Raw genomic sequence first — 26,024 nt, 5'->3', positions numbered from 1 at the left:
AGTCAGCCCATGGAACTCTTTGCCAGAGGACGTTGTGAAGGCCAAGACTATAATGGGGATCAAAAAAGAACTAGATAAGTTCATGGAGGATAGGACCATCATTGGCTATTAGCCAGGAGGGGCAGGGATGCAAAACCATGCTCTGAAGTGTCTCTAGCCTCTATTTGCCAGAAGCTGGGAATGGGCAATACGGGATGGATCACTTGATTGCCTGTTCTGTTCATTCCCTCTGAAGCCCCTGTTGGAAGACAGGACACTGGGTTAGATCAGGGGTTCCCAAACTTGGTTTGCGGCTCGTTCAGGGTAAGCCCCGGTGAGCCGCGAGACGCTTTGTTTACCTGAGCATCTGCAGGTATGGCCGCTCACAGCTACCAGTGGCTGCAGTTTGCCATTTGCCAATGGGAGCTGCGGGAAGCAGTGGCTTATGTTCTTATGATCTAATTTCCAAAAATATAATAAATGTTACTTGGCAGTAGAGTGGGATTAGATGGAAATTTTCACTGCATAAGGACTGTGTAATCAGGGCCTAACCTCTAGGTCTAAATAACACAATACAGTTTAACTGTTTCACTATATTTGCTATTTTTTTAAAAAAAATATGTACAGATTGTTTTACTCTGATTTGTTGTTTCTTGACATGGTATATTTCTTGTTCTAGGTTCTATCCTTAGGAGCAGATGTTCTGCCAGAATATAAACTCCAGACACCTCGCATCAACAAGTTTACTATATTGCACTACAGTCCTTTCAAAGCAGTCTGGGACTGGCTCATCTTGTTGCTGGTGATATATACTGCCATATTCACCCCTTACTCTGCGGCCTTCCTTCTGAATGATAGTGAAGAACAGAAGAGACGAGTGTGTGGATATTCTTGCAGCCCACTGAATGTGGTAGACTTAATTGTGGATATTATGTTTATCATTGACATTCTAATAAACTTCAGAACAACATATGTAAACCAGAATGAAGAAGTGGTAAGTGACCCAGCAAAAATAGCAATTCACTACTTCAAAGGCTGGTTCCTAATTGACATGGTTGCTGCAATACCTTTTGACCTGCTGATTTTTGGATCTGGCTCTGATGAGGTAAGCTAAAATAAAAAAGTAGCCTTTTCTTCCCAAGTATTGACTTTTGATAATCTGCTATAACCACACATAACATTTCCCTGACAGTGAGCTCAATTAGGCCGTTCAGTAATCTCCCAAGGAAAGTGGTGAAAGCCCCAACACTTGGGACTTAAAATTTAACTGGACAAAACACCAATAAAATGGTAGCGGATGAGCCTTCTCCTGCAGAAAAAGACTGGATGACCCAAATCAATTTTTTCATTCTCAAATTCTTTGACACAATCTTCTTTAAAAATAACAACATAAACATACCATACACAAAGTATTGCAGAATAATCTTGGTGTTCTAAAGACATTTCTCTCTTCCTGTCGTTAACCATGTGTGTGAGTGAAACTGTTCTGTGAATAGGTTGAGGGAATCACTCATCTGGTCTATCAATCTGGCAAGGTTAAACCAAAACTATTACTAGGTTTGTTTTTTTAAATCATTTTAGAAGTTCAAATCCTTGCTAAAATAACCTGGGCCAGATCCTGAACTGGTATAAACTAATGTAGCTCTATTAACTTCACCTGAGCTGGTCTGATTTATATCAGCTCGGGCTTTGGCACAAGAGAGTTAGTACTATGGTATTTAGGTTTAATATCTATGCTCAGATGCAAAATTTAAATGTGTTATATACAGTTTAGGTAGAGGAAGTGTAAACTCGACTTGCACCAGTTTTCAAATATACACATATTGGGAGAGTTTTCAAATGTATAACGCACACACATTTTGTGGATACCTGACCCAATTCTGCCTCCTTCCAAAGAGTTTTTATTTAATTTAAGAAAGGCTAAAGTTATAATGTACTTTGTGATGAAAGCTGAACTGACAAGTAGAAAATTCTTTTTTGAGGGTAGGTAGAATTAGAGCTGTTTGAAAAAAAAAATAGCAGCAGCAAACCCAGCAAATATGATGATCTGTGGGTTTCACAAAGGACACAATTAATCCACTTTTCCCCAATACAATTTTGCACATATTTTGAAATAAGGGAAACTGAAAGTTTTTTGAATAATGTGTATGTGTTGTGAAGGGAGACGAGAAGGTGAACATTAATGCTGAATTGATGATTTACTCATTTCACTAGGTACCATCAATGTCACAATGTGGAGACTGTTATGTCTACATATAGAAACAGCAAAAACGTACATTCCATCTAAAATGACTTTTTATTAAAGGAAAGCAACAAGAAGAGGGAACAAAAATCAATTCTTTGTGAAAGAGCACAATTAGTGTTGTCTTTGACAGACTGAACTGAATTCTGAGACCAAGATGGCTATGCTCAGAAGGACAGTTCTTAGAAACTCAAGCAAACAAATATTTAAGGGCCCAGAGCAAACAAATGACACATTTAGTAGCCATTTGCACCGCAGAGACTAGTGATAATTTATAGTCTTACAAAAATTTAGAAAGAAGGAAATTTGTAACCTACAGTTTCTCTTACTTCTGCCTTTTCAGTTGTATGTAATGAGAAGGGCTTCTCTCCTCCCTCCCTTCCATTTTCCCTCCTTTTTGATGGATGGATACTATGGTGATGTGCACCATATAAATGCTTGGGAGGGAGGATGAGAGATTAGGTCCATAGGAATCCTTCTGTTTCCCACTGAAGTTGATTGAAAGATCCCTGTTGCTTTCAATGGGCTCCAACACTTATAGAAGGGAAAATGGGGAGTCTGAAGATTATGTGCAGGGAACAAATTAGTGGAAAGAAAGTCTTGTGAAAGGAATACAATAAAAAGAAAGAGAGAGTGCATTAAAGGGATGAGGAAAACATGAACCATCCCCTCACCAACAAAGAGCTTTTCTCTGCAAAAGAAGACCAAAAGGCACAGAAGCAGATAGAGCAATAGCAGTATCTTCTTATCTTTTGCATTTGTCACACTTACCCATGGTCAGTCTCCTGTATTTCTTCTGAGTCAAGTACCATCTCCGAACTGGCACCTGCCAGGAAAAGGACGCAAAAGGTGCACCACTGATAGCACTGCCATGTGGTGATGCTATTAGCTTGGACCAATTTGTTCCTACAATGTATGGAGAAGAAGAACAAATCTAAGGTGGAAGCTGCAGTGAACCTATGAAGAGGGGCTCCTCCACCTTTCCCCCTCTAAAAATTATCCACCTGACCCCTATACCGTGAGGAAAAAGTCCATAGAGTCAGGGAATAGAGAGAAGCCAGGAAGGAACCACTCTTAAGTGGCCTGATCCAAAGCCCACCATGGTTAATGAAGACTCCCAATGCTCTTTAGATGTGGCTCCAACAGACATGTGGCAGGAAAAGGTGTGGAGTGGTAGATTCTATAGTGATGGGGCCTATAGAAAAACTCTAGGTAGGTAGGTAAAATTGCAGAATAGCAGCAAACTTTGAGCAGGGGGTTGGACTAGATGACCTCCTGAGGTCCCTTCCAACCCTGAGATTCTATGATTCAAAGAATATTTTGGCAGCTGAATTCCCATAAAGGACAAAGTTCAGCAAAAAAAATGGCTTGTTGCTTATGGTGGATATTAAGAAATCAATTTATTCATTTTATCCCTCTCTCATAATTGAATATTTCTGCTAACTGTAGAATCTAGTTAACTCCGTCTGAGGAACAACCAGTCTATGGACTTTATGACCAGTTCAGCATACCTTTTCAATAAACTCCCCTCTCTCATTTATAGCATTAGATATATCAGTTACTTTCTAAAGCTGCTGGGTGAAAGTCTAAACTTCACTTTTATTGTAGTTTGGTTTCCTATGTTTCTGAGTATAATATTTCTACTATGATCCCTTTTTAATAGCCCAGTGAGAGAGAGTGAATGTAAAACCATTACAATGAAGTGCCTGTCGTTTCATAGACACTTTCAGTCATGGGGGTGCCTTTACCCTGAAAAGCTTTTTTCATTACCTAGGGGTTCTTCAGATAAGATCCCCTGCTAACAATTGTGCCTGGACATCCTTTTTATTAGCCAACATCAGTTCTAAAGAGAGCATCATGTGTGCTCACCCAGCTTTAGCAAACCTAGCTATCCAACTGTGCCTAGAAAGGGCAGGAGATAATCAAAATGCCACATGAAGCATTACTTGAATACCTCTATTTGTGCCTTAGTTTGTCAATACAGGAAACTAGTAGAGTAAAACTAATATAATGTAAAATAAACCTTTTCAGTTTAAATAGATTTTTAACACAATGCTATTATAGCTGTTTGTGCGCTGTTCTCTTCTCTGTGTGTTTTGACTTTGAGTGACATCCGTGAAACTTTGGGAGGTTAGGGGATGACATACATTATCTTTTTGCCTTCTGTTACTCTGATAGTTTATTTTGAATCTTGTTGCTAGAATCTGGCCTAGATTTTCAGAAAAATGTACATGCAGTTGCATAGCTAAGTGTACGCACACACACAAATCCTTGTAAATGTGCATGCAAAAGACGTAAGCACGTGCTTTAATGGCTTCAACAGGAGTGCTCACGTACTTAAAGTTATGGACATAAGTGTTTTGCTGAATCAGGGGTAGAGAGAGAAAACATTGTCCTGAAAGATACAGAAGGAAGTAAGATCCTGTGCTATTGCTATTTGTACAAATAATAGTAATACTGACCAGTGTTACTGTATAAGGCATGTTCAAACCCTGTATCAACTGGAAAAAATGTAATCTTCGGAAATGGGGGGGAAGGCAGGAGAACCCAGGAAATGGGCATCAGATTTAAAACAAATAAAAGGAAGTTCTTCACACAGCGCAGATTCAACCTGTGGAACTCCTTGCCTGAGGAGGTTGTGAAGGCTAGAACTATAACAGTGTTTAAAAGAGAACTAGATAACCTCCATGAATTTAACTCCATTAATGGCTATTAGCCAGGATGGGTAAGGAATGGTGTCCCTAGCCTCTGTTTGTTAGAGGGTGGAGATGGATGGCAGGAGAGAGATCACTTGATCATTACCTGTTAGGTTCACTCCCTCTGGGACACCTGGCATTGGTCACTGTCGGTAGACAAGATACTGGGCTGGATGGATCTTTGGTCTGACCCATTGTGGCCATTCTTATGTACAACTGAATGGGCCATTTTAAATTGGTAACAATGTCAGAAAAAGGGATGACTTTGTGGTTAACATGAAGGCATATGAATCAAATACTTCTATTCTAAGCTCTGAATTAAGTAAGTCTCACAATGCACATGCTAGGTAATATGTCCATTTTACAGCTTGGCAAATGTTATGGTGAAACAATATGCCCAATAGCAGCCCTAGGGATAGGACTTAAAAGTCCTGACTCCCAGTCCACTGTTCAAATTGGTAGACTCCCCTGTCTCCCTTAAACTGTATATTGAAACCAAGCTCCAAATATCACAGAAACTGTGATATCATACATATCATACATAGTTTTCACTTCCCACTTTAGCACTTGATTTGCTAATCAAATTTTCAAACTTTCATATCATGGACTATGTCTTTCCATATGAAACCTCTCCCCTTGCATTTGCAATCCTAAGGACCACCTCACTACCCATTCATGATCACATAATATTATGGTGGGAATTACAGAAATCATTTATATGAATAAGCAATCTCAGGAAAGTCTTTAGTGTATTTTTAGCTGCCTTTAAGTCTATCAACTTGAAACTAGGAGGAGCTCCAGTACTGCTTGCCCAGTCAGCTGTCTATAAACCTACAGCAATGGTCCTTGGACCACAGTTTGAGAATAAATGTCCTATTGTAAATGACTAATATTAATTATTAAGATGTTGGTGTGAAGGACAATGATGACACATAAAGCAGAAGGGTTTTCAACTTCAACAAAGTCCTCAGAAGAGGCTATTTAGCAAACTGAGAAATCCCAGGGTGAGAGGCAAAGCTCGATCATGGATTAGAAAATGGTTTAAACAGAGAAAGAGGTTAATAGGGGTTTTCCTCAAGGATCTTCAGTAGGCTTGCTCTTATTTTATATATTTATTCATGATCTGGAAAAGAGATGAACAGAGAGGTGCCAAAATTTGCAGGTGACACAAAATTATTTAGGCTACTCTATTCTAAAAATTTTGAGGAAATTCAGAAGGACCTTATAAAACTAGGAAGCTGGGAAATATGGTGACAGAGTAAATACAATGTAGATAAATACACTGTAAGGATCAGCTTGAGCTACACATACACATCAAGGGTTATTTAGTTTTAAAAAGAGACAAATAAGAGCTGACATGATAGAAATATATTCATTAATAATAATAATAATGAATATTTTGAAGAAAATAAAACCACCAAAAAAAGATGAGGGATCTGACCATCAGGGTTTGAGTTATAATGGCTGTTAGCTCAGAATGAACACCATTTGTGCAGATAATTAGCTAGTCCCAACTCAGTCTTCCAAACAATTGAATACCAGTAATACCTTTCAAATGATGCCTCTGCAATCAGGCAGACTAAGGGATCTTCCTGTTTCTAGTCATTCCATCATCAATTGGCCTCCAACAAAACAGCCTCATGCCATAAATCAGTTCAACATCAGGGCCCTGGAAATTGAGGATCTAAACTAATCTCAATAGTGAGGAAGGAGACAGTAATCAGACTTGAGGAAAACCCATAACTAATGGGTAAGGATTTTATAAGATATACTCAGTGTCGTACTCCCAGAAGATAAACTAACTGTGAACTAATGTGATTAGCAGGATTTTTTCTAAATTGATGGTAGGCAGAAGTTTATAAACATTTCTCTCTCTCGAGCTTCTCAGGAACAGTATCAAATAATCCTTCCTAACTATCTGAATTGACCGTTACAATTTGGGGGTGAGCTCACATAAACCCTTGTTGTGGGCAGACCCATACAGAGATGTTCTATGAGTTATTACCTGAATGTTATGGTCATGGTTTTAAGCATGGATTTGAGCCATTATAAAAGTTAAAACTTGATTTTTAAAATATATAGCCTTTTGGATCAGGAAGCAATGTAATTACTGCCAACCGAATGTCAGAAGCAGTACAGGCAGTATGTGGGGATTCACCATCTTTTTACATATAGATCAGCAGTTCTCAGACTGTGGGTTGGGACCCCAAAGTGGGTCTCAACCCCATTTTAATGGGGTCACCAGGGCTGGTGTTAGACTTGCTGGAGCTCGAGGCTGAAGCCTGAGCCCCACTGTCTGGGGCCGAAGCTGAAGCCCAAGCCCAACCACCTGGGGCCGACGCCCAACGGCTCAATCCTGGGCAGCAGGGCTCAGGTTACAAACCCCCCTGCCCAGGGCTGAATCTCTTGGGCTTTGGCTTGGCCATGGCCCCCCAGCGAGGGGGGCAGGGCATTTGTGGGCTCTGTTTTCATTCCCCCTTTCATGGGCTCATGTAGTACTTTTTGTTGTCAGAAGGGGTTCAAGTGCAGTGAAGTTTGAAAACCCCTGACATAGATGGTCTCTGTACAGACCTTTGAGAATGAAAAGATATTCATCAGTACCAGAGAATATTTACAAGTATCGGGTACAGTACAACCATTCGGTTTAGGTAGTGTGTTTGGAGTATGTCCATTAAAGTAAAGTTCTTAACAAAGTTGACTTGTATTAAGGTGAAGTGATGGCATAGGGAGAATGAAGTGTTGTTCATTCATTTAAGAAAATCTCTGACTTCCAAGATATTGATGCATGAGGTAAAACAGTGATTTTTACTATGAGTGTCTTGTAGTAGCTGTGATATTTCTACTAAACATCTGTGCTTTTCAAAAATATGCATTTTTTTCATCTTTTTGAAATAGCCATTGGTTTGGATTTCTTTCCATTTTTTAAAATATCGTGTTCTCTTTGTATTTTTTGTTAAGTGAGAGTGCAGTCAGTACTGTAAGTATGGCCAAAGTGACTATTTGGTAACTACATAAAGAACTTGAAGAATATCACCTCCTTAGTCCAAGTCCTGATCATAGCAAGAGGATTCAGGACTATCTAATTTTAAAAGGCCATGTAGTCCATTGACCAAGTGAATCAAGCCTATACTAGATTTATTGGCTAATAAAATGAATCAGTTTTAGCTCAGCCTAGCTGAATATAAAAGTAACTCACTATCAACAGCAAAGCTGCTCTTTCATCTCTGATGGATTTTTTTTTTATTTGTAACCAAAATGTGAATTTGCTTTCCTGACGCAAGGTAACTGAAAAACTGGTGTTGCCTATTAAGGGCTCAATGAAAAGCCACTACTTCAAGGGGCTCTGGTTCAAGCTCTAGCTAATCCAAATCTGTAACCTCAATAGCTGTGCATGTGATGTTGTAACTGTATTATGCTGACCCACAGTGAACCCTAAACAGCTGCCAAATAAAAATTAAGTGGTTATCCGGCAAATCCTTACTCTCACAGGGCCAGCCTGTGGCCTGGTTTGTGCAGCCATGCAAGATTTTAAGGAATCAGGTAGCAAGCAATCCAGGGAGGAGAGCAGCCTCCACAGTGCTGCTACATCCTCTGGGTAAACTGGTGGGAACGGGTGTCCTGGGGCAAGCCGTGGAGCATTGTCATGATGAGCATGCTGTACCAGATACTTTACCAGGTGCTTTCGTCTTGGAGCAAGGGGGAATGCAGGCTATGACAGTCTGCCTTCTGTGTGTTCCCGTGGCAGTACAATGGGCAAAGCCATGATTGCACCTACAAATAATTTCTGTGAAACCAATGATGCTATTTGCCTAAGGATTGCTCATGTGTATAAGTGGGACAGGACAGAGTCCTAAACCATTAGACTCTGATCTTGCAAAGATTTACACATGTGCTTAAATTAAATTCAATATATGCAAGGTTACGCACATGCATAGCTTTTCACAGGATCTGGGGCCTCAGTGAACTTCTCAGAATGTTGAAATCACTCTCTTCAGCCTCATCCATCATAATGCAACTGAGGTATTGACTGAAATTATTCTCTGTCAACAGACTCTTATGCAAAAATTTAATTATCCTGCACCACCTTCCTTCCAATTCCTATAATCAGAAAACAATCATTCATACATCATTTTTTCTTCTTCTGTTTATTGCATCATGTTCTAATTCAAGTGTCCTTCATATTATATTTCATAAATAACAGACTACACATTTATTTAGTCCAGGAATAAGTCTAGAAGAAATATGATGTCATTAAACTGTTCGCACTGATTTGTTACACCCACAATGGACTTTGATTCAGCTGCCAACTTCATAATTTTTGGCATTACCATCACATAGTGGTAGCTTAATCAGCTGTAGCAGATTTGTTATAAACATACTATACTGTCCTTTTACAAATGTTGCACATGCGGCACATATTTTTTTCATGTAGGGCTTGACCATATTGTTGTGATCTCACTCTGAAACACACAAAATAGAGAGAGGTTTAATAAAACATTAAAAACTAGTTTAGTACTTAGTGAGAAGACATTTTACTGTGCAGAATATTCCCATCAGAACCTTTCATAAAGCTAAGAGAACTTGTTACATCTTATGTATTATAGATGCATACAGAAAACGACCTGACATTTTACTATGCTTTAATATTACATTCACAGACTTAATGGGTAGCCAAAATATTTAAGTTCTCTATCTGAAATTCTACAGTCACTATTTATAGTGTTCTTGATAATCTATTTTACAGGGCACTAACCACAAGCATATAACATGACTCACTAGTGGATAGGACCTGGTAAATGCCAATTATAGAATGATGGGTAATTGTAGAGTGGTCGACAAACCCCACCTTTCTGCCTAGGGCAGCAGTGGAGCTTGGTGCAGTTCTGCTGCACAAAAGGTGGTGCTAGATTTCACATGCCATATACCATTGGTGATATGTAGCAGTATAATATTTTGCTGCCTTATGGAGTTAGGAAAATAGGTCAGGTACAATGTTCAAATGATTCTAGACATCACAATGATGATAATGGTTAAAGATGGTGTAACTTAACAAAACACATCAGACAGTTCATTTCCTCTATACTTTACATTATTATCATGTAGGAGGCTTTGAGAGGAAATGAAATCAACATTAAATTGAAATAGGTTGCTATCACTTAAACTTTTTTGCTTCTAATAAATGACAGTCTTTTCTTTACCCACTTCAGGCTGGCTTGTTCATGTTTGCCATTTTGGAGTATGCTTACTAGCGATGAAAATCAGTTTCTAATGTTTGTGTCTTATTTTCACAGACAACAACATTAATCGGTCTTCTGAAGACAGCTAGGCTGCTGCGTTTGGTGAGGGTTGCACGGAAATTGGACAGATATTCAGAATATGGTGCTGCAGTTCTGATGCTCCTTATGTGCATATTTGCACTAATTGCACACTGGCTTGCTTGCATTTGGTATGCCATTGGGAATGTAGAAAGGCCTTACTTGATTAAAAAAATTGGCTGGTTGGATTCTCTAGGAGAACAATTAGGAAAACCCTACAATGTGACTGATCAAAGCTCTGGACCATCCATCAAGGACAAATATGTTACCGCACTTTATTTTACCTTCAGCAGTCTGACAAGCGTAGGATTTGGAAATGTATCTCCTAACACCAACTCAGAGAAAATCTTTTCCATTTGTGTCATGTTGATTGGCTGTAAGTATTTTTTTATTTTATTTTATTTCATTTTATTTTATTTTAACTCAGTATTTGAACAATGGATACAATAGAGTTTAAGTTTGTTAAATTATAAACATGGAGGGAGAAAGACAGATAAATTTAAAAAATGACTATACATAAATATATATTTATAGCATATCATGCTGCGTCATGTAGTCTCAGGTATGGAATTGTCTCCATGAAATATATATAGAATGGAAATACAAAGGCTCCAGTTCCATAAGTTTCTGAAAAATGTGCCTGACTTTAAACACATTAGTAGAACCTTGACTTCTATAAGACCAGTGGTGCAGGAAGACCCTTGCTGAATTGGGGCCAAAAGGAGAAGGTCTCTGAGTGTTTAAAAAACAAAATACAATAGAAAATGCTTATTTGAGCACTTTTTATGCTCAGGTGAGGTTTCCAAATGTGCACAATACATTCATTAATATATGCAGCCCATATTCCTACCTGCATCTGTAACATTGCACAATCTGCATTAAAATGTCTGGTATTGGCCACTATCCATGTACTGTATTATGATCTGAAATTACTTTTTTCAGAATAAGCAGCTTCCATCTAGTTGAAAACAGTTGAGTTATGACAAAGAAAAAAGCTTTTTAAACACATAGCACATTGACAAATATAAGCCCCAACATCACCAAGGCCCTCCAGTGTCAAAAGTTGAAAGACATATAGAAAATTGAGAGGACAGACCATCTTAGTATTTGCTTTGCTCCTCTCCTGATTGTGGGTTCTAGTTCCATGTTTTGACAGGTGATAACTGAAAAGTCACAAGATTCCATTGATCTGCCTTTGTTGTGTGGATATTTGTCCTGTTGCATGGGAAGTGTTGTCAGGCACACACACAGGAACAGATCCAGCACTATTTGGACCTTGATCCTGTCAGCCCTTGCACCATGTGCAGCTGTGAGAGGGAAGTGTTTCCCTCTCACAGCTGTGTGAGCAGATACTGTGGACAGGCACCAATGAGGCTGTACACTAGACAGAGTCCTCAGTACTGAGTAGAAATAAGTTTCAAGGCCCTTGAGCGTCAGGAAGTGGGTGCCCAAGAGCAGATGATAAAAAAGGGCCCTGCTGTAGGTGGAGGATAGGTGAATCTGAGGAGTCTGAGGCTAAAGTACAATGTTCCACATATCAGTGATATGACTCTTTGGCCTTACTGAAGTTTCAAAGCAGAGGTAACTTGGCATCCAAACAACATTTTTCTCACTGCTGCACAATCAGGTTCCATATGTTCTCTGCCCTGCTCATCACTTTTTACATTGCGTTTATAAGTGCATTACTCATGCAGAATCAAGGCCTTTATTGGCAAACTTCAACAGTCTGTAAGAGCCTGGCACCACCAACAAATTCTCCCCGAAATTCTCTGCTTCCCTCTTTCTAGCAGTTGCCTTACTGAGACCACATCATTCATTGAGTTCTGCTTGATCATGTAATAGTCTCATATTCTTTACTCCTTCCATTCTGAGCCAGCACACTCACCTACAAGGAATGTGTTAGACAGTTTGTATCAAATACAAGAAGAAGAGGACAAACATACACCTGGTACTCTCAGCACTTGGCAACAGAAAGTAGCAAGCAGTATAGAATTGGTCTCACTTTATTTCTCATGACCTTTACTACTGTAAATAGTTGTGGCAATGCACATGAGAACTGTTGAGTATGGCCAAATCCTCGTATCCCTACTCAATTCTTTATCAGAAAAAAATCCATTTTGGCTTCAGAGGGAATTTTGACTGACAAGAGGCTAAGAACAATAGTATTTAGTCTGATGTGAACACATGAAAAATAGGGTTCATGTTACAATACTCAATTAAAAACTCTCAGGAAAAAAATTTTCAAGTGAGGTGTCTTAGCTAAATGCTTTCATATCCCGCAGAAACGAAATGCTACTGTTTTTTAAAATGGAACCGCCAAGGTTCAGTTCTCCCTTTAAAAAGTCTATAACTATAGGAACTATAGGAACCATAATAGCATGGGTCTTTTACAAATATAATTATATTTGTATTTTCTGAGTATATATGTAGATTTTAAAACAAATTGCTTATTTATGTCCGACCTCTATCGGACCAAATAAAGCACTTTAGTTTCTGTGTTTCCCTGATAGCCCTTATAAAGTTGAGATAGGCAACAAGAATCATTTGAAGCCTGGATAGACTTCTATAGGAGAAGAGATTGAAAAGATTGGACTATTTAATTTAATTTAGGAAAGGTGACACGATAAATATATACCAAAAAAGAATGATATAAAAAAGGTATACTGGGTTACTCCTATTTACCTTTTTCATAATGTACAAACAATGGAATAGTCAATGAAATTGAAAAGCATTATATTTAGAGCTGATAAAGGAAATACTTTTGTTTTTACTGAACATAAAATTAATCTGTGGAATTCATTTCTACCACATATTGTTTAAAGTCTATAATTTAATGAGACTAGACATTCATATGGCAAATGAAGTTATGTTAAAAATGAGACAAACTATTCAGAAAGGATATAAGTGCTCGTGCATCAGGGCATAAGTCAAGCACTAATTGATGGGGGTTAGGAAGAGACTTCCCCATTATATAAGTTGTTCCATGATTGTCCAATACAGGTTTTCTTTCATCTTCCTCTGAAGTATTTGGTACTTTACTAGAAGTGCTGTTTGTAAGACACAGAATACTGGGCCAGATGGACCATTGGTCTGATTTATATGGCAGTTCCTATCTGACTTCCTTTTCTGATCCATTAACCCACCATAGAGTTTCTGCTTTTGTTAATGAAAACTGCTAAAGGAAAAATATGTAATGTTAAGGTATTCTTCACAAAAATTGAGACTTCATAGCAGCAGTAGCCAATGTCTTTAAAGATAGAACCACCTTTTTATGGAAAACTATTGTTTTAATAGAGCTTATTTTTAAATCAGATTGAATTCGTTTAGGGATTGGTAATCAAGGTGCAGCATTGAAATTCTCATTGAAGTTCTAGAGCTTTGATGTAACATTAAAGGAACTTACATCACAGTAGCTTTTCTCCCTTAGATAAAAGGAACAGTGTCATCTTTGTCTTTCCAGAAAAAAAATCAAAATGAATACTATAAACTGGTGGTGCTGTGTGTCTCATTTGGAAATTTAACAAAATCTATTGAGTTACCAAAAACAGAAATTTAAGGAGTACAAATCGAATGCACTAAAACCAGCCTTAGACTCTGATCCTGCAAAGGAGCCACAGAGTCCTATTTATGACAGTGGTGCTCTACATGGGCATGTCTTCTTACAAGCAAATTGCTGTACAGGATAAGGAGCTGAATTTTCAGTGAGTTATTGGAGCTATTTAACCTAAAGAGACTTGCATCTGATTCTGCTTTTTATTTATGTAAATAAATTAATGGAGATATCCTATCTCCTAGAACTGGAAGGGACCTTGAAAGGTAATTGAGTCCAGCCCCCTGCTTTCACTAGCAGGAACAAGTACTGATTTTTGCCCTGGATTCCTAAGCGGCCCCCTCAAGGATTGAACTCAACCCTGGGTTTAGCAGGTCAATGCTATCCCTCCCCCCCAGAATGGCTCCAAACATTTCTCATATTATAACAGATTTTAAAATACAAAATTGAGATTTGGCTGCAAACATCCAACAGTCCATCCAGTCTCCGTTATTTCAATCTATGTTATTTAAAACTCTGCATTATATGAACTGGATCTTGTCCCCGTATAACATTTAATTAGATTGAAAAAGAATCTGTTACTCAAACTAATCTCCCAATAGCCTTTAGATAATCAAGGTCGCACTCTACTTCAGTTTTAGGCCCCAATCCTGCAAAACCTTATGTACCTGCTTACTTTTACCCACTGCAAACAGTCCTGTTGAAGTCTATAGGTTGGTAAAGTTAAGCCACAGGTGCATAATCTTCACAGGATCAGAACTAAAAATCTTCAAAACCAAACACTGCAATCGTGTTAGCTAATATTTTTAAAACTTCTTTCAGTGAATGTTCCTTCTGTGAAGCTCACCATTAACATACTCAGACAATTAACAAGCTATGAATGTCTTTCTTATATCAGGTAATATCAAATCCAGTTTCTGTTTAGAAGACCAAAATGTCACTAACTCTGATCTGAGCTGTTTTCCATACTAGTCTGTGCAGTAATAACAGCTGTGTTGTGTGCAGAATGTAGTGATATTAGCTAACTGTTTGTTTCTATCTAATCCAGCATTAATGTATGCGAGTATTTTTGGAAATGTATCTGCAATAATCCAAAGACTGTATTCGGGAACTGCACGGTATCACATGCAGATGCTGCGAGTAAAAGAGTTTATACGCTTTCATCAAATCCCCAATCCTTTGCGGCAGCGGCTCGAGGAGTACTTCCAGCATGCGTGGACATACACCAATGGCATTGACATGAACATGGTATGTAATTCTACTTTTGGAAATTAATATCACAAAGTCCTAATGGTCTAGAATGAAACAATTCTCATAATTTTGGAGATGCTAGATTGTTTCTTTCTCGCAGGTTTACTTTTTGCCCTGGAGACAGGCCCAGGTTCCCAATCCATGTCATCACATGGTGTTGAAACAAGATGTCACGTAGCAGTGTTCTGTTATACAGTGCAATGTAGCATAGACGCATAAGACATCACTTTCCCCCTTTTGATTGAAACCAAAGAGAGTTCTGCATAAATATTTACAGCATGCTATGGTCACCTGAAAGTTTGGAGCAGCCCAGATTCCATTGTTAACATGGAGTTCCATGATTAACATGGGAGGCAGCCAGTGGTGTGGCACAGATGGTGAGGAAGAGACAATGGCCAATATTTTTTTTAATGGTTAGTAATTGTGGTGAGTGCTTCAATTTTTGGGTGCCAGAGTTGGAATGTTTTAAAGGTATCTGACTTTCCAAGAATGGATACTCAGCACTGAAGTTGGGCATCCAAAAACTGAGGCATTCCAAATCACTAGTCACTTTGAAAATCTTGCCTATAGTACTAATCATTGAACCCCTAGTGTTGGTACATGTGGTGCAGGTTGGGAACCGCTGCTGGGTGCTATGGACTAAAAAAAAAGAAGTGGGAGAGAGAATCTTAAGAACATTTGCTCCAAATGCAGTTTCTTTCAGGATTTCTTTTAAACATTTGGCTTGATCCAGACACTTCAGTTTCACACCAGTGTAACTCAGTTGGAATATACAGCATTACACTTGCATAAAATCAGTACAGAATGAGGCCCTTTTTCAGCATTTCATGACACAGCACTAGTACAATGTACCATGTACTTTGGAGGTGGGGAAAGTGGATTAGTTGGCATCCCAAAAGAGAAGAATTCTAATCAGAAAATAGCCTGAATAGCAACTGTGCTCCCACCCACCAATCTCCATGTCTTTGCTGAAAGCCATCACAGTATTAACCATTCAGCAATTCACAGAGTTCTTACTATTTTAGAAAGAAATGCCAGGATACTTTTTACCCATGACACTTCATTATAGACACTGACGGAATATTGTAAATAAGTCTTAATTCAAGCTACAGACTATGGCATGCTAAAAGGAAATAACATCATGAGCAGGACTAGGCATCCACTTGCTTGTCTTCTTTTCCAAAAGACAGAAATCTCCTTTCTGATAAGTTGAATCACTCAAGTTCAAGCCATCAATGGCATAATACAAGCTCAGATAACTTCCTAAGCTATTCCTAAGCTATTCTAAGACTTGCCTAGCTTTATAAATGGTTGGAAGGAAAAGAAACTCCACAAGTTTCAGTACAATGTAAATATAAATTAAACCCTTACTAATGTTGCCTTAAATATAAAATCTTCCAGAGGGGAGGTTGTTTCTCTGTCAATAAGTTGGAAGAGTGCACACCTTACGTCAGCAGATAAGGGCAGTGATTTGATAAAAGGCATTTAGGGCTCAATCACTGATAGCTTGACTTCTTGGTTACTGTTACATAAATCTATAAACAATTCCCCATTGCCCACATGCACACAGTCAGACACACTTCTGCAGGCATTGCTGCACCTCAAGGGAGAATTCATACCCCAGAACAGGTGGTGTTTGCACAAGCCTTTCTTGGAGGTTACACTAGTGGAAAGGCAACATCGGCGCTTGATCCTATATATTACTGAATGGCCCTAACGCTCACTGAAGTCAGTGGGGTTTAAGATGCTCAACGCTGTGCTGGATCAAGCCCTTGAGTTGGAGTAGGTCTGATTCTAGTCCATCACAGTATTTCTGAAGGTATTAACAGGAGTGTACCTTAAAAGGAACTCCTTCACCTTTGATTACTGGATGTGACTGCTATGGAGACACCTGTATGTGAAATAGTACCCACAAATTGGATGTTGTCTTGTTAAACTTTGCATAATGCAGAAATTGCTGTGTTGGGAGTTGTCTTAGATTTGTCATTTATGTGAAATACAAATTAAATGGATTAAACATCCCCACCTACATCAATATGATTGTGAGGCAGTATGAAGGTTTTGTTTTAAATAAAATATGAAACAATAACAATCCAGATTAGTGGCTTGTTTTGTTATATTTTATTTCTTACTCTCTCATGCTATTCGATCTCTCAAGTCTATGACAATCATTTAATTTACTTTTAATGTGTGTTTGTTTGAATATATTACACATCAATTCAAGGTTGATATGCCAGTTGTCTGATTTATGTTGTACTTATGAAAGATTTATCTCTTTCCTGTCTGCTTCATTCCTAAATACATGGAATAACACCATCCACTGGTAAGAGCAGGAGGTATTTCTATCAAATTTAATTCCAGTGTAAAGTGTGGAGAATATCCATGTTATCTGTTGGGTTTAGAGCTTGTTTAATGTTTTCTATTTTCAGTTGTAACCTTTTTGCATGATGAACTGGTAGATAATAAAGAGGCACCTAAATTGAATCAGATGTGGGGCAAAACAGATAAAACTGCTTGATGTTGCCACATTTATTAGACAGTTTTATCCCATAACTCTAATCAAATTTCTCTGTCGAAAAAAGGTCACATGTATATGATACTCATTAGTTAGTTGCTCTGTAGAAATGTCACACTCTGATAAACTTGCCATGCTGATCATTCTGCGTTTTCCTTTTTATGTGAATGCTTTTAGTTCAAACCCCATATGCATGTTAGCAGCAAGTACTAACAAAGCTTTCCAGGCTCTAAACCATGTCAATATGCAATGGACTGGCATGTGGTTTTGAGAGTTTGAACTTGCATGAAATCTCTATATTTACATCCAAAGGGACCAATTCTGTCCTCAGGCAAGTGTGTGACTCCTGCCAACTTCAACTGGAGTTCTGTGTGAATATCTAAGGGCAGAATTTGATCCTGACTCTCTCCTCCCTCCCCCATCTCATCACTGAAATCTGAGTAAAAATAAAGTCTAAAATAATTTTCCTTCTTTGAAACATGAAATTTATGAATAATTTACATGATGTACATAACTAATAATAGGAATTTTGTTTTTAAAAATGCTTTTTAATAATTTAAGAATTCAGAGAAAACAAACTAACTTTTCACCTAAGAAATAATACTGTACTTAGATAAATAAACTTGCTTTCTTTAAAAAATCCTGCAGTTTTTTTACTGAAAATAAGGAGATAATATTTCATGTTCATCTTAGATGACTAAACATAAAAGTAACCTTAAAGCTCTGGTGGTGAAATATGATAAGAAAATGATTAATTTGTTCCTCTCTGCTTCACTTCTACATCTCTTTGATTTTGATGCATTGCATAATGTATTTTGATAAAACAGTTGTACTGATAATATAATTTTGCATGGATTGGATAAACAGTATTTAGGATTTACTTTAATCTGGATCAAATTCTTGAGTCTACAGAATAAGCATAATTTAAATCATGCTGTTATTTTATTCACTGGCAAAGTTAGTTACAAAAGATGATTTATAATGAAGGCTCCCGCCAGTCCCTGAGATTTAAAAGGATTGTTTCGTTACGTTCTAGAATTTTTCAAACTATCCCATTCTGTTTTTCCTTGTATTCTTTTCTCCTTATGTTTTCCACTTCCTTCCAATATTATCAGTCCAGCACCCACTGATAACAGCGTGACTGTACTATTCCTTATAGAAAGAAGCAATACTTAATATCTGAAGATCCTTTTTTCAATTATGCACGTGTTTCTTCTAACCCCCATTTTCCCATGGATTTTTCTGTGCATGACAATAGGTGTATTGGTTTATTTTGCCTAAAAAAATATCCAAAATAAGTGGCCCATGCTCTGGGAAGGGTTTGCCCACCATGTATTTTAATTAACATTTCAAATATAGACCGAAGGAAGTTTTACTTTTTATTTTTGGATTTAGTACTATAAAAGGGGATAACAGGTTGTAATTTCTTCCAGTATACATTGTTAGGCCCTTACCCTGCAAGCACTATGAATATGCTTAATTTTGACACATGTGACTAGTCTCATTGGCTGCAATGGTGCTAGTTGTGTGTGTAAAGAAAAGCACCTGCATAACTATATGCAGGATAAGGGCCATAAATGGTACTGTACCAAAAAGGCAGCTTTCACCAGCTGGTAGTGCACAGAAAATTCTCAGTTTTATATTTTATGGTACAACTGTTTCAACACAGTCTGCATTTGCTTATGCTGCTCATACAATCACTTCTGAAGCCCAAAGTGATGCTACCATCATGTGCTATCTATGTACATCCCAGAAAGATAAGAGAACAATGCACATTTCACAAGCCAAAGTGAGGTTAACTTAACTCCATCTTGACCAGAGCCATTAACTACATTGATTTCTCTATCACATCTGAACTGTACCCAAATTGCAAGAGTTTGGATCATTAACCTCTAAATGAATTGGCTGAGATTAGAACTGAGTGGGAATTTTCTAACAGAAAGGGTTTTTTCTGAAAATGTCAAATTGTTGAAACTGAAACTTTTTGCAGGAACATGCCAGCTGCAGTGAAAACTTTTAATGCAGAATGGGAAATTTTCTGAAAATTTTCAAAATAAAATAGAATTGCAGGACAGTTTACTACTCAGTTTTACTTGATACAGCCAAAAAGTACTTAAAATATGAATAGATTGGGAATTGGGACGTTGTTTTTTCCTTGTCTATTGCAATAATGGCTAATGAACAAAAAAACTACAGCTAATCAAGAGATCCAACAGAAGGAACTTATGAGACTTGAGTATATGAATGAATTAATCTTTTATCAATAGTTCATTTCATTGTTTTGTGGGCTAAAGTTCACAAAGAGGATCATTCCTAATCTTTCTACCATTGATTGCCTTCATTCCATAATGAAGACAGGATATGACTCACCACTGAACTGACTATGCAGTAAAAGAAATGAGAGATGGTCAGCCACATTCTACAACAGTTGACGTTTCCAAGAGGTTTTCAGGAGTGAACATTTCAGTGATCCATTGTGGAGCTCACAGAGACATGAGGAGGTCTTGTGGTTAAGGCACTGGACTGGAACTCAGGAGATATAGCTTCTGTTCCTGGCTCTCCCATGTGACCTTGGGCAAGTCATTAACATCTCTTTGTCTTATCTGCCACTGGGACAAGGATAAAATCATACTTCCTACCTCTCAGGAGTGGTGTAAGGCAAAAATAATTGTCTGAAAGATTTCACAGTGATGAAGTCCCTATACATACTTAGATAGACAGTGATAATCAGAACAAAATCTGCATTCAAAAGAACAGGTCACAGCCTGAAGACTGGCATTTCACTCTGCCCATCTGAGAAAAGAGACTGCCTACATTGTCCTTGGAAACCTCATGGACCTTGTTAGCTTCCTAATTTTTATAGTAGTAAAAGTTATTTTCTCCTTGAATTAGAGGGTCAATGACCTAATAAAACATTCAGACCACTTGCTGTCCACAACACTTAAGCTCCCAAACACTATCTACCACCATCGAGTTCGCCACGGCTCTCCGATAAATTCACAAAGTTAATAAGGAAGCTGGCATGTGGATGGAGAATTCCAGCAAAAGTATTTCACACAAACCTGTATGTAAGTGCTGATTGAAGCCAAAAGAGTCGTCTACTCCATGATGATAGCAATCAGCAAATCTCATCCCAAGGGGAATCACTTGAAAACCCAGATTGCCGCCTCTGACTGCTATCTGTTTTAAGGAACTCTTTCATATTGTGCCAAAATCATGTGACTCCATGACAGTTTTTAGGCACAGAGAAGAATCTCATATTTCCACCCATTGCGATAGAAATGTGTCTAATCCTATACATAGAGGCACTAGATGCACTGAAAGGATTTTGTGCCTCCATCTATGACCTTGCCCCTTGTCCTTTTTAACTGGTCAAAGCCATGTGAAATGCCATGTGAAATTCCTCCTGCTCACAGAAACCGTTAACTCCTCCTAGAGATGGAACTTGGCCTGGTGTCCTAGTATCCTGAAACATGCTCTAAATGGCATGTTCTCAAAAAAGTAAAACTCAGACACCACTGACATAGCTTAACTATTATATAGTCTAGAACCTCTTCTCCCTGGCAAGGTTATTATGTAAGTGAATGCAAAGAGATTTTAGTAGTGCCTGGCCTTCAGTGATAGCCTAGATCCCTCCAGTCAGCCTTCAGGCTGGTTCCTGTCACAGCCAAAACTGATGGAAGATATCCTTATGATGAACAGTGGCAAAACAGTGGTGCTGAAACTTCTAGAATTTTCAGCCATTCTGGATACTATCAATCACAAGATATTATTGCTTGATCCTGTCTGTCATAATGAGAATCAATGGGATGCTTTTAAACTATCTATTCTTTTTTCTTCTCAAAGATCCTGAGAGTCAGCTGTTTCTCTCCTCCCCGTGAACTTTACCCATGATCTCCCAGAGGGTGCAACAGTTAGGGACCTGATACAGATTCCATAAAATAGAATCTTTTGATTGACTTCATTGTGTTTTGGATCAGGCCTATAATGAGATGATGAGGGGTACATTGCCAGTAATTTCACACAGCTCTGTCACCTTTCTATTCATCTTAGAAAGTGCGGTCTCCCTGATATCCTACCACATAAAGTAAATTGGAGTAAAGAACAGCTGGCTCTAACTGAACCCAGGAAAGACCAAAGAAATGATAGTTAGAAGAAAGAATCTCTAGATCTATCTGAGGGTTTAGATGTTTCTTTAGTTGCTTTACCAAAACTTTCTCATTTCTTTCCATAAAAACTGGAGATTACAGACAGAATATTAACTAGTGAGATTACTAGCCATAAATCACCCATCTGTCACCCTGTCTTTCTAAAAGGAGGAATTAACAATCTTCTCCAATTATAGACAAAGTTGTTTCCTCACTGGACTTCTCAAAAGAAGGGATACATATAAGTCCAACTCATAGGTTGGAGCCTGAAGCTCCCTAAGTGTCTACGGAATGTAAGTCTTGAAACATTGTTACATGCCTCAAAGACTTATCTCCTATAGTCATATCAATAGGTTTAAAAATTGCCTTTTTCACTGTAGATGGAAGAAAATATGGTGGAAAAATATAAAATATCTTTCTCCATTCTGCATCTTGCTCTGATCTATAATAAACTGTCTAAAAACCCAGCCAAGTAAATTGTATTAACTTTAAAAGTTCTTAGAAGTTAGGTTGACATAGGCTGGAATAGCTATAACATAACTAACTCCCAGGGGAGACGCAGCTATGTTGATATAGGAATGTTTCACTTGATGTAACTGCCATTGCTCAGGGAAGGGTATTCCTACATCAACAGAAAAAAATTTCCATTGGTGTAGACTGCATCTACACATTAAAGGGTTATGTCAGAATAGCTATGATGTTGTAGCTTTGCATAGTATAGACATATGCTAAGGCATGTACCTGAGTATTAGATAGGTTAGTTAAGGAAAAGCATGTGGAGATTCCCTCAGTAAATACTCCAAGGGCTTAATTCTGCATCTATTGAAGTCAATGGAAAAAATCCCATTGACTTAAATGGTGCAGGATTAAGCCCATAATGCATATATGTTCTCTTATGTGCCTACACTTATCCCTGCCTCTTTGATTATTGGTATACCTGCCTGCATTCATAAACAGGTCTGACTCTCCTTTAGGGGAGGGATGCCAGGCAAAAATGAGTTTGGGGTGAGCCGTCGTTCTAACATAGTTAGTGTGATCTCTTCCGCAGAAAGACTACTCTGATTGTCAAGTGCATGCCACTTTATATTTGATCATGTCAGTATCAAGAGAGACAATTTGAACCATTGGAAGAAAGATGGACACAGAGTACAAGGAACACCACTGACTGCCACCAGAACCAGTGTATAACAACATGTACTGTTTGTGGAATCAAAATATATGTAAAAAAAGGGATAATGCATCCCTCAGGATTTCCATCCAAAGGCAAGCTTATGCCTGACAGAGAAAAACCCTGAATTTCCAATGAGTGTGAAAGCAGTATCACTGAATACGAAACACAAATCATGTACCACACTTGCACCAATGAACATGCAATATATAAAAGGAATGTAGCTTGAAATGGTCGGCAAAAATACATGGAACGTGACACTGTGGGGCAAGTAGAGTGAAGATAAAAACAAAGAAACAAAACACATTGCATCACATGATCACATGAGCCACAACACATTAATAAAAGGCCTGTTAGCATGGTGCAAAAACAGCTCTAAGGCTAGCCCATACATGTATTTCTTCATGATTCCTCATTTATAGAGGATTTACTGTGCAATAATCCTGACCAACCTCGAAAGGAGACTCAGTTAAGGGATGCAAAAGACCTTGTGAAATAGTGGTTACCTTGGAATACTCATCATTAACTACACAGGAGTCTTTGACTTTACTGATGTATTTGTGGGTTTTTCAGGAGTATAATCCCACCAGTAAAGCAATGGAAATAACTGCTGTAGCAGTATCCTGATTTGCACCTATTGGAGTACTTCCCTAGTATCTTGTAAGGGACAGAAGTTGATGGCATATCAAAAAACTGTTCAGAAGTTCAACAGAAAATGCAAAACCCACATGGCTCATCATCTACATTATTATTGACTCAGACAGTAAACACAGGCCACGTTTCCTAATTATGAATTGTATCTATCAGTAGCCAATATAAAAGTAAGATGGTTGCCAGAGGTTAAACCTCATAGATATTGCTCATTTTACTGTCATAAATCCTTGTGCACCAAGATACATGTGAGATTGGCATCCAATAGAACATTCTTGGAAAAGCTTTCAATACCAGTCATCTCAGGGTATGTCTACACTGCCATTAGACTCATGCCAGCTGGTGCGGGCTAACAGGCTGTGTAATTGCAGGTGTTCGGGCTTGGGCTGGAGCCCAAGCTTTGGGACATAGCCTGAATGTCTACACCACAATTAAACAGCCTCTTAGCCCAAGGCCCCTGAGCCTGAGTCAGCTGGCATGGGCCAGCCATGGGTGTCTCACTGGAGTGTAGACTTACCCGCAGTAAGATATGTGGCAAGAATTCCACACCACCTCCAAAGAACTAATCTTCTAGCCAATTTGAATAATAGCAATACTTTCCTTTCTAGGTTGCTCTAGATCACGACACACAGCTTGGCATAGAGAATCCTCCCCTGTGTATGAGCTTAACTTTTCTTACTGAGGATGCCAAACAGGGCCGGCTCCAGGCACCAGCATCCCACGCAGGTGCTTGGAGCGCCAATCTGCAAGGGGCGGTAGTCCATGTATTTTTGCCCCCAAGCAGCACTCCGAATTGCCGCCGTGGATGGCAGGGGAAGTCCGTGTGCCGTTAGTGCGGCACGTGCGTTTCCATAGCGGTGGCAATTCAGCGGCAGCTTCTATGTTCAGCTGTCCGCGGCGGCACAGCTTCTGTCTTCCAATTGAAGACAGAAGCTGCCTCCGAATTGCTGCCCCCGCCGTCTGCGGCGGCAATTCAGTGCGCTGCTTGGGGCGGCAAAAACAGTAGAGCCACCCCTGATGCCAAATAACATCAGTCAAACATTATATGCCATACAGTGAGTTGCAAAGATGAGGAATGAGTTTGTGCCCCATGAATGCCAAAGAACAGAGCTAAAACCCGTAGTAAAGAAGTACAATAGAATTGTGGGGAGTGCGGAATCTCCTGAATTACACTCAAGTACCATGGTGGGGAAGCCCCTAGAGCAGGGGCGGGCAAACTTTTTGGCCTGAGGGCCACATCGGGTTTCCAAAATTGTATGGAGGGCCAGTTAGGGGAGGTTGTGCCTCTCCAAACAGCCAAGCATGGCCCAGCCCCCTCCATCCAACCCCCGCTCTCCTTCCTGACTGCCCCCCAGGACCTCTGCCCCCATGTTTCCCACCCTCTGACCACCCTGACCCCATCCACACCCCCGTCCCCTTTCCACCACCCCAAACTCCCCTGCCCTCTATCCAACCCCTGCTGCTCCCTGCCCCCTTACCGTGATGCCTGGAGCACCGGTGGCTGGCAGCGCTACAGCCATGCCGTCCAGAGCACCAGGACAGGCAGCCACACCGCCTGCCTGGGGGCTAGCCTCCCGGGCCAGGAGCTCAGGGGACAGGCAGGAGGGTCCTGCAGGCTGTAGTTTGCCCACCTCTGCCCTAGAGGTTCAGCTGCAAAAAACATGAAAATCAGTGTTTTTGTGGAACAGAACCCAGTGGGAAGAGATTACTGAGGTGTCAGAGTGTGGAGGTAGAAACATGAAGGGGAAGATTGGAGAAACTAAAACACACACATTTAAAAATCTTCTCCTGATAGACCCCCAACACTACTATCTCAAAATCTGTCACCTAGAATGATGCTGTTTTGAGAGCAGTTCCTATCTCTGTTATACTCAGTGTTGTCAACTTTCATGATTTGATCACAAGTCTCACAATTGTTAGCGTTTTTCTTAAAGTTCCAGCTTGTGGAGTCAGATAGCTACAAGAGATTCTCAGCTTTTATTTTTTAAGAGAGTAGGTTTTTAGTCTTCCTGGTCACCGAGAAACTTGTAAATGTGACCAGAGTGTATTTAATGGCCTAGAAACTAGATGATAGATCAAAAGAACCCCCACTCTGTTTAAAAAAAACACAATTTTTAAAGACCTGACTCCTGATTATTGAACACTTTGGGTTGGCAATTCTGGGTACTCTATAAATATTAAGGCCTGGTTTCCCAATTCACCAATCTAACAGGAGTTGTAACTCCATTAATCTGAATACAGTTAGTCTGGATTTACAGTGGTGTGAGATCAGAATCACTCTTTTTTTTTTTTTACATTTTGGTAAAATTGCTGAACCAAATATTTTCATAAAGACCAGCATGGATTAGAAAAGAATAAGTAAATGTTATGGCAGATTGTGTTTTAAATTATTCTGTCAATTTGCTAATATTTAAAATATGATCAAGTATAATATAAGTGGTGAGGCAATTCTGCTCTTAGGAGTACTGTATATACCAATGTTCTAACAAATTTTAACTCTTCTGACGTC

General features: G+C 39.0%; 1 protein-coding gene across 1 annotated transcript in view; it reads left to right on the top strand.

The window, feature by feature from the left end:
- KCNH7 (potassium voltage-gated channel subfamily H member 7) overlaps window positions 1–26,024 on the top strand; it is a 317,537-nt gene that overhangs the window by 251,409 nt on the left and 40,104 nt on the right. The window contains exons 6-8 of the mRNA XM_045031733.1: window positions 659–1,084; window positions 10,209–10,608; window positions 14,831–15,030. Coding sequence (XP_044887668.1) covers window positions 659–1,084; window positions 10,209–10,608; window positions 14,831–15,030 — 1,026 coding nt within the window. The remainder of the gene's footprint in view (window positions 1–658; window positions 1,085–10,208; window positions 10,609–14,830; window positions 15,031–26,024) is intronic.

This window comes from Mauremys mutica, chromosome 10 (genome assembly GCF_020497125.1).
Source record: "Mauremys mutica isolate MM-2020 ecotype Southern chromosome 10, ASM2049712v1, whole genome shotgun sequence".
NCBI lineage: Eukaryota > Metazoa > Chordata > Testudines > Geoemydidae > Mauremys > Mauremys mutica.
This window is presented reverse-complemented; position numbering and strand designations above follow the sequence as displayed.